At 43.8% G+C, this 9,972-nt stretch overlaps 1 protein-coding gene across 2 annotated transcripts in view; it reads left to right on the forward strand.

Annotated features, from left to right (window-relative positions):
• BMP7 (bone morphogenetic protein 7) overlaps positions 1-9,502 on the forward strand; it is a 78,435-nt gene extending 68,933 nt beyond the window's left edge. Inside the window, exons 4-7 of one of the 2 annotated variants that reach the window (XM_081917080.1) lie at positions 7-219; positions 1,140-1,216; positions 2,549-2,659; positions 4,768-9,502. In XM_081917080.1, coding sequence (XP_081773206.1) covers positions 7-219; positions 1,140-1,216; positions 2,549-2,659; positions 4,768-4,917 — 551 coding nt within the window. In that variant the 3' untranslated portion in view covers positions 4,918-9,502. The remainder of the gene's footprint in view (positions 1-6; positions 220-1,139; positions 1,217-2,548; positions 2,660-4,767) is intronic. The other variant, XM_081917079.1, reaches the window with a different exon arrangement.
• The last annotated feature ends 470 nt before the right edge of the window (positions 9,503-9,972 follow it).

A 9,972-nucleotide genomic window follows, 5' to 3' on the forward strand; every position in this document is an offset into this window, starting at 1 on the left:
CCTTAGGGCAAAGCATCAATCCCAAGTTAGCCGGTCTTATTGGAAGACACGGCCCGCAAAACAAGCAGCCCTTCACCGTGGCTTTCTTCAAAGCCACAGAGGTGCATCTCCGCAGTATCCGTTCCGCAGGAGGCAAACAGCGGAACCAGAACCGGTCGAAGACGCCAAAGAACCAAGAAGCCTTTCGGGTGTCAAACCTCGGAGGTATGCCGGCATTAGGTGTGTGCTTTCCATAAAGCTAACCCTGGTGGGGAATGCAGTTTAAAAGCTGGAACAATTTCTGTTTCAGGGGGTGAATGCTGCGTGGGACCTTACAGGCCAGCAGTCAGGGTAGAAGATGGGTGGAGCAGGAGTTCCACTGGCTGGGTGGGACCCCACCGATGGCACTTCTGGCCATCCACAAGTTTGCCGCATTGTGTGCCTCAGAACCATCAAGCCATAACATAACCGTGGTTCCCAACTCTGAGCCAGGCACCAAACTATATGGAGAAATAGGCACCGCATCTTGTGTGCGATGTTACAACTGCCTACCAGAGAGGAGAAGCCCGATTGAGGCTAAAGTGTGAGTGTGTTTTGCCTTTGCCCAGTTAATGAACAAGTAGCCATAGGCAAAAGCACTTGAATAAATACAAGCTAGGGTTGTGTAAACACAGAAGCATTGTTTACTTTTCTGAGGTTTTGCCCTGGTTTGAGTGAGATGGCAAAGCTGATTTTGCAAATACAATATGTGGATCAGAGGTAACAATAATTTGTTTCTGGGGGCTTCCTTGATTTTTCACAGGAAACAATAGGCTGCTTAAAATGCTCATTACCAACGTTTCCTATTGTTGAAGCTTATAATACAATAAGTCATGAAGTGTAATGGCATTCACCTCTCGCAATACTGCCAACAGCTTTTCCTTGCACAGAGTTTGAGGCAGAATTTTGATCCTGCCCCCAACTCAAATTTTGATATGTGCCCACTCAAAAAAAAGTCTGATGTTAAAATGTTCACGTAAGTCACTAGTGAGGGTGACAGAAATTGCCCTTAACTGGGCTGTGCAGTCACTAAAATTGCCGTGTAGTTTGCTGCTGGTCAATCTCAGCTAACATGGTAATTTTTTCCTCTCCTTTTCCTACTCAACACTTTTCAAACTCAGAAAACAGCAGCACTGACCAGAGACAAGCTTGCAAGAAACATGAGCTCTATGTCAGCTTCAGGGATCTTGGCTGGCAGGTAATGTGATTTCTGTGCTTGGAATCAGAGATTTGTGGTGCATTTTTAGTCCTCTGTTGCTATTGTGCCGGTAATGTGAACCCCATGACCCAGTTTTCCAAGTTCTGACCCTTAGAGAAGAGCAGTGGCTAAGCCCATCCTGGCAGTTGCCGCAAACTTCTAATGTACGATAATACCTCCGCAATCGTTTGCCTCATCTAGTGTCCATTCCGGCAAACAATAAGATGTGAAGCAGGGCCAAATGAGGGGTGTGGCCTGGGGCAAGGGTATGGTGCGAGGGGAACTCCCAAGGGTCAGATGCAAAGGCTTATAGGGCTGTATTTGACCTCTAGATCTGAGGCTCTGTACCCCTGATGTGCAGCAGAATAGTCACAAAATCCTTCAATAGCTCCACTTGCATGTAGCAGCCAACCAGACTTTCTTATAGGCAATTATAGTAAAGTAGAAGCTGCTTGTTGGCGAATTCTACCCAGTTTGTCCTGCTCTGCTTCTCTCCTGCTGTGAGCGGGATCAAGAAGACTTGATTTTGTGTTACGTCCAAATCAAGGCTTGCGTTTTCCTGCACGCTGACAAGACACAATCATCCTGTCGACCACAAACCATGGGTTTAGATTGTTGGTTCTTATGGCTTGTTAGGGAGCAACAAACAATGCAGCCTAGCTCAGATGTAACACAAAGCTGAGGCTTCCTGGTTTGTTGTTCATCCCACTCATGCCAAGGGAGGAGCGATCAGGCAGGATACCTTGCCCTTTCCTGATAAACCATGGCTAGCACACTGCTTGTTCCTGATAAACCATGATTAACCAGAAAGTATGGCTTATTATAGAAGGGACGCGGGTGGCGCTGTGGGTGAAACCACAGGGCCTAGGACTTGCCAATCAGAAGGCCAGCGGTTCGAATCCCCGCAACGGGATGAGCTCCCGTTGCTCTGTCCCTGCTCCTGCCAACCTAGCAGTTTGAAAGCACATCAAGGTGCAAGTAGATAAATAGGTACCGCTTCGGCGGGAAGGTAAAAGGCGTTTCCATGTGCTGCTCTGGTTTGCCAGAAGCAGCTTAGTCATGCTGGCCACATGACCTGAAAGCTGTATGCCGGCTCCCTCAGCCAATAAAGCGAGATGATCACCGCAACCCCAGAGTCGGCCATGACTGGACCTAATGGTCAGGGGTCCCTTTACTTTTTACCTTTTATGGCTTATCATTATGTGCAAATGCCTCCATGGTGTAGTCAGAGGTCGGGATGGATCAGCTGAAGCCAGTGCTGTGAACATCTACAAATGTCAAACGTACTGAGGAGTGTTTTACTAAATCTTCTCTTTCTCTGATGTAACCCAGGACTGGATCATTGCTCCAGAAGGTTATGCTGCGTATTATTGCGAGGGAGAGTGTGCCTTTCCATTGAACTCTTACATGAATGCAACAAACCATGCTATTGTACAAACACTGGTAAGCTCATCCTAATGCCCTTTTCGAACAGCTTGACTTAATCCGATCAATGTCTTTCTTTCTTTCTTTCTTTCTTTCTTTCTTTCTTTCTTTCTTTCTTTCTTTCTTTCTTTCTTTCTGAATCATGCGAGGTGTTAGTCATTGTGGATTTTAACAAGGTGAAATAACCTCTAGATATTATGCTGGGTATTATTTGCACCCGTTTTGAGATTTGCTCAGGTAGGGGCACTTTGAGGAAAACCTGAAATGGGGAGAAGAAGGTGGTGCAAATAACTTTGTGCTGTTTTGAGAAAGGGAGGGGAGTGGGCTTACAAAGGCAGAAGGAGGACTTCACTTCACCTCACGTCACTTTCCTTTCCTTGTTCAAACATTTAACTTTTTCGGCAGCTGCAGCAGCAGAGAGTGTTCACATTGCCACTGCCTTTCTTCTCTTGGGCAAGGGCCAATAACTGTCAGGAGATAGAGCTTCATATAGAAGGCAGGGTGTTGCTGTTACTCCTGCAGGGTTACAGACTGGGCAGAGCCTCAAGGAGTGCGCTGGGCTCCTTGATGTTGCAAGTGGAGAAGTCTGGGCTGGCCATTCCCAGTGGTGGTACTTCACAGAGCCTCTTGGGCTTGCTGATCAGAAGGTTGGTGGTTCGAATCCCCACGATGGAGTGAGCTCCCGTTGCTCTGTCCCAGTTCCTGCCAACCTAGCAGTTCAAAAGCATGTCAAAGTGCAAGTAGATAAATAGGTACTGCTGCAGCGGGAAGGTAAACGGCGTTTCCGTGCGCTCTGGCTTCCATCACGGTGTTCTGTTGCACCAGAAGTGGTTTCATCATGCTGGCCACATGACCAGGAAAGCTGTCTGTGGACAAATGCTGGCTCCCTCACTCTGAAAAGCCAGATGAGTGCCGCACCCTTTAGTCGACTCTGACAGGATTTAACCGTCCAGGGGTCCTTTAACTTTGTCTTTACCTTTTACTCAGCAAGTGGCTGAGCCCATTTTCAATGGATTGCACCCATTATGCACCCATTGCACAAAAAGAATTAGTAGTAGCAGGTGCCCAAACTAGGTTTATTAGCTGCTCATCAGAAGAAAACTTTCAGAGGATATGAAGTACTTAAAAGCCCCTATAATAATCAGCCAGAGAGAACATAATAGTATTTGTGTGTTTGTAATCTCATTAAAAGATTAATCATATAAAGCGGTCACATAGAAAAAATAGCTTATTAAAATAACTATTAAAATAAATAGTTGTTTCTCATGGACACACAGACATATATTTAACTCCACCCAAGTTTCACTTTCTTTTTCCCCCATAAAGAAGTTTTTTGTTCATTTGCTTGTTTTAATAAGAGCTTTCCAACACCATGTTCTGATTGTGAGAAAAGGCAAAAAGAACTCCATAATCCCAGTGGAAGAATGCAGTGCACAGCTGAACTGCAAAGCCGTACCTATAACTGTTCAAAGCCTCAAGCTCAAAATGCAGTTGCATCCTTCAAATTGCATGCATGTAGTTGCAAAATGCATGAGCACTTTTTGCATATTTGCAAGGACCACATCTACCTCTCTGCTGAGCCTTTTCTGCCCATGCTTTGATCTTCTTGCAGCAGATCTTCTTGCAGAGGAAGGAACTATAATTGCATGCCTTGCACAACATCAAAGGCCATTTTCCCTCTCAGCTGCTCCTCACTGGTGTTCAGGAGGGATCCCTAATGCAAAATTCAAATATCTTGTTAGGTGATGATGCTGTGTCTCTCACTTGAAACTTGAATGGGAACGGCTGTGGTGCAGACTTTTTCTGTCTTTCTCCTTGTGAAAGATATGAAAATGGAAGAAAATGGTAGTGATGCTGTTTTTTACAACAGGAATGGGAAGCAGACATTGTTGGACTGCATTCCCCATCTTGACCATTGGCCTTGTTGCATTAAAGTTCAACAATATCTGGTGAGCTACGTCTTCCCCATCTCTGCGTTAAAACACCCAGGTTCTCAAGTCTGGGTCAATAGGAAAGAGTCTATAGGAAATGCTTTGTGTTAACACCTATCAAAACATTTTGTGATGGTGGCCGTAGAAGAGAAGATGTGACTACCTTGATGTCTTGCGACTTTTTTGTCTCAACAGGTTCACTTTATAAACCCAGATACAGTGCCGAAGCCTTGCTGTGCCCCAACGCAGCTCAACGCCATCTCCGTCCTCTATTTTGACGACAGCTCCAACGTCATTCTGAAGAAATACCGGAACATGGTGGTACGAGCCTGTGGCTGCCATTGAACATTCAGATCGGGAAAGCCGCATGCAGCTTGCAGAATGTGCAGGTTGTGTGTGATGTTGTCTTATAACATGTGTCGTTAGAAAGAAAAGAAACCCTTCTTTGAAAACATGCCGCAGTTCTTAGGAACACCTTTTCTGAAGTGGCCAAAGAAAAGAAACGCAGACACAAGCGGCACCTTGAACAATTTTGGCTTCCAAATAAGCATCATTTTGCAAACTGATGCACAAGGAAAACAAGGACCGAGGATCGGTTTTGTAAACAGGTCCGTACTTCCGTAAGGCAAGCAAAACCTGTCCAAAAGTGCTTTGTCAAGGGGGAAATGAACCTTTTTAACAACAACTAAAAGCCATCTGTAGTGGGAAACATGCTTGTGTGTGTGATTGCGTGTCTGTTGTGTGTGGGGAGGGCACAGATTTGTAAAAGTTACTTTTAGAGGAATGAATTGTTTGAACTGAAATGAGTGAATTCAGCTGCCTGAATGAAGCAGTGATTCTGTTAAAATTACTGTGGATGTGTAAGTCCTGACTTTTTGTTTTCATGGATGTTTCAATCTTCCCATAACATTTTACATGTTTGGAACATTTCACCACCAAAGCGGTACTGCAATTCTTGTAAAGCAGATCTCAATTGTTGGTGTGTGTGTGTGTGTGTGTGTGTGAGAGAGAGAGAGAGAGAGAGAGAGAGAGAGAGAGATTGATTTACAGCTGTGCATCATGTTCCCCAATCAAAAGCACAGCCAGCAACAGAAATCTAGAATAGTTATTTGTACATCATGTTCCCATCCTAACACACCGACAGCCGTATAAACTGCACACGTATCTGATTCACTGTCATGTATCTCCAGTACAGTTGACTTAATTGTGTGACACCTTGCACAATTAAGCCACAACAGAACTCCTATTTTTATATTTTAAAAATTTGCTGTAAACCAACAATAAAATTTACGAAACTGGTTCTTTTTCATAACATTTAGCCACAACAACAAATGAGCAGTTTTTACTCTAGGAACAGAAAATCATTGTCATTCTCCGCATCCTTAAACTTACTTTCATTTGATTTACTTCCAACTCCATAGGTGATAGGAATACTTAGGCCTCCAAAACAGTGGACCTCTTTTGGTGTCTGGAAGGGATGTGCTTGTCACAAGGATTTTATTTTCCTGAGCAGCATCCTCTCTCAGATTCTAATATTCTGTAGTGCTGTTTTGAATCCTCCCCAAATCTGGCATGGCGGGGGGGGGGTACTATAGCATGTATCCAGCAGCAATCCTCGCAAAAATATTATTGATAAATTTTTAATATTTCTTGTAAACCGCTTGGAGGTTTTATTACCATCCAGTGGCATATGAATTGTGTTAAATGAATAAATAAACACTGGGCAGAGTTCTGTATCTTACCGATATGGATGAGGAAATGGACAGGATCCTTATCAAATTGGGAAGGTCTGCAACACTGTAAAGGACAGGTCAGACATTCAGAAGTATGACTTGGGGGACAGAATTAAATTCAGAAGAACCCATTTGCTGAGAAACTGGGAGGCGTCAGGGATTCTAAGAAAGATTTAGGAACTACAGTTGATTACCAACTTGTACACAAATCAACAGTATGATGTTAAGACAAATATCATTTTAGGTTGCACCGACAGGTAAAACTGTTCCAAAACTTGAGGTGTTTTTGTGCTCCTGAGCTTAAGATGTCTGTATCTGAAGCACTGTGTTTCATTATTTGTACTACTTTCAAAAAGAGGCTTGGGACACTGGGAAAGTTTCCAAGATTAGTAAATAGGAAGGAAGACTAAAGGAAGCAAGCCTCTGAACATTGGGAAGGGATAACTTAACTTGCAGGATGATTTTCCGCAAGATGAAGATGGCTTTTCAAAAAGCATTTGGAGCACAGAGGATAGCTCTATCAAGGACTATTAAGTGCTACAGCTAAATCCCAATTTTCCATACATACACATACAAAGTCCCTTCTAAAAATATAATGAATGAACACAGAGATCTTAGGAACAAATCAGACTGGTTAATTTTGTGGGGAGCAAAATTTTGTGGGATTTGTGTATCTTGGTTGGCCAAAAGCCTGTTTTGCTGGCGAAGTCATGCTTGGAAATTTGTGGGACTGAACAAAGTGTCCACAGCAAATTCTGTCTGTTGCTGGTGGGACCTCAAGGTGTTACCAAGGACTCCCCAAAACCCCACATTACCAAAGATGTGACTGAATACCTTTTATACTAATTGGGCATGGAGTTTTATTAGCCTGCATAGCTTATTGTGCCTTACAATGCTAAATACTTTTAGAATGTAGACTAAATTATGCAGAACAAAAGAAGTTGTACAGACCTGTACGGTTCATAGATAAAACCCCCGTTTTGCCCACCAAATGTTTTGGACCGTGATTCCTATTAGCCTCCATCACATTGGATGGGCTAATAGGAGTCATCGTCCAAAAAATCTGGAGGGCACCAAGTTGGGGGGAAGGCTGGCCTGAGACAAGGGTGCTAACCTTCAACCCTAGGCCTAAGAACACAGTGACTTGCCCAATAAATAGCCAGAGGGATTCATGTCCAAGCCAGGATCTGAACTGTGCTCTTCCAGACCACGGTATTTGCTGCCAAAAGTAGCAAGAGCGGCTTCTCTAAAAAGTTCCTTACATCCACCAGTCACAGCCTCAAAATTCAGACATGATTTGGTGCAAGAAATATCAGGCATCATAAATAACCAGCAGTCCCCTGTCTCATTGTACATTTCAACGAGGCCTTGGTGGAAAAGGGGGAGGGGGCAGAAAAAACACCCAAAAGTACAGCATTCACGTGAGAGAACGACTGAGAAGGTTTGAGATCCACAGCGCAGCCATTGTTGTCATTCAGCACGTGGGGTTTTGCAAACCTCCAATGAGGGGAGAAGGGTCCTGCTATCACAGTGGGGTTCATGCTGCGATGAGGTGGCCTTTTTCTTATGGCTGCCTCTAGCAAGCTGGCAAATTTGGGGCCTGGGTGAAAGGCCGCATGGTCTCCAGACAGAGCCTACTACTTGGGCTAGCAACAGGCGCTTTCTGGCAGTGTCTGAAACCTCAGCTCGTCCCTAGGCTAGCTGGTGCTGATGTTGTTCAGGACCTCCTCTGAGAGAGGACACTTCCTCATCCTCCTTCACAGAGTCAGAGGAAAGGTAGCATACTTGTTGCTGGAGCGCAGCCACATGAGGAAGAGTAGGAATTGACATATCTGCTTGCCTACCTACTTCTCCCTCTGGCAGCATGGGGGTGGGGGGTTGGTCTCTGTGGGGAGGAGGACTGGACCCCAGATTGGGTGCGTGTATTGCATGAGGGGTGCCCACCCACACCCAAAAAACCTTTAAATGATCATACCGTCATAAGCGGTGGTTATACAATCACCTCGGCATATCTTTCCCTTCACTTTCTGATCAGGAATTCCAGTTCACATTCCCCCAAAAAATATTTTCAAAAAACAAATTTCTTTATTAAGAAAATGCCTATGGGGTTCTTCGACTCCCAAGGCTGCCATTATTAAAAATGCAATTACAAGTTAAAGAAGGAGGATTTGGTATTCCAAATCCAGAACTATATTCCCCAAGCTTATTTATTGTCAAATATTAGATACTGGAAACCCCAAACTAGCGATAAATTTTCCGAATTAGGCAATCCTGGAATATACATATATAGCTCCTTTATCTTGATGGACAGCATTGGGATCAAAGTATATTAAAACCTTTTCTTGCCGTGTTTTATCTCAGATCAGAAGGTACACAATCAGATACTGGTGTATAACCACACAAAATTGGTCGGGGCCAACAAATATTTCACACAAGGCCCTGCAGCAAAGTCTGGCTTACCCGTTGTGGACCATCAGTGGCCTCTGTAAGACCTGGAACTGTTTCTGCCTTGTTATCTTCTCCCTCACTTAGCTTTGGCCAGGCAGCCCATGCCAGAGAAGCCAGGATGGGGAAGTGCCTAGACCTCTGGTGCGTTATTATAGAAAAGTTCAGCCACCTAACTATCTACTTCTAGGGGTTTGATAAGCCTTGTTCAGGGAACTCAGATGCTTCTTTTAAGGCTAATGATACATAAGAAACACCTTCTGAGTGTGTTATTATATATTATATGGGTGAGCTCCAGTGCCTTGTTGCCCTGTTGGTTGCTGTTCTGTAGGTGGCATAAACCGTTTCACTGTATACCCTCCAGTCTCTTCTTTTTAAGATATGTTTTATGGGGATATTGTTTTTCCTGGGGTAATAAATGGCAGGCTTTCTGCCCATCTCTGTGTAAACTCTGCATTGTTTGTACATGTTTGTGTAAATAGTTTTCACGAAAGCAAGAACAAAAATTATTTATTTCAGCTACTGGATTTCTCTCTCCCCTCCAATCACGTTCAGGAAAAAAATATATATCTTCATCTCTCCTTTGAGCACATTTTGTTTCCTTATTTAAAGATATTTATTAACAACTGTTGGTGCAAAAAGAAAACTATACATTTTGGGTCCTTTCCCCCCTTTAGAGCAGTTGTTTTTAGAAGGTTGTTTGTACAATTTAATCAAATAAATCATTGCTGTTTTACATGTTTTAAAGAAGACTGCCTAGTTTTGTGTGTTGATGTGATCATTTCTCCTTTTTCCTCTGCTCTCTGCCCTACCTGTGCTTGCACCCCAGACCTGTGCACATTTATTCGGAACTTGAGTAAAGTCCCACTAAGCTCAGTGGCCTTACTCCCAAACAGGCACACTCAGGATTTCAGCTGTGTACTTATAGTCCATCCTGCACACATGAAGATGAGTGACAAGATCTATCGTTTCGAGAGATAGGCAATTGATTTAACGTGTCTGCCATGGTAATTTTGTTGGCCGTGTTAGCAGTGCAGAAATGATGAACTTAAAAATATGTCAGGGCATCCTTGCTAATACTGCTAGAAGTAAACCTTTATTTATTCAGGCTTGCATTAAGAGTCAATCCATGGTCTCCGCATGCTGTCCTTGGTTACACACCATAAGAATCCTGGGAACTGTAGTTTTTAAATTGGTGCTGGGAATTCTAGCTGCGTGAAGG

This window comes from Podarcis melisellensis (assembly GCF_964234715.1).
Source record: "Podarcis melisellensis genome assembly, chromosome: 6".
NCBI lineage: Eukaryota > Metazoa > Chordata > Lepidosauria > Squamata > Lacertidae > Podarcis > Podarcis melisellensis.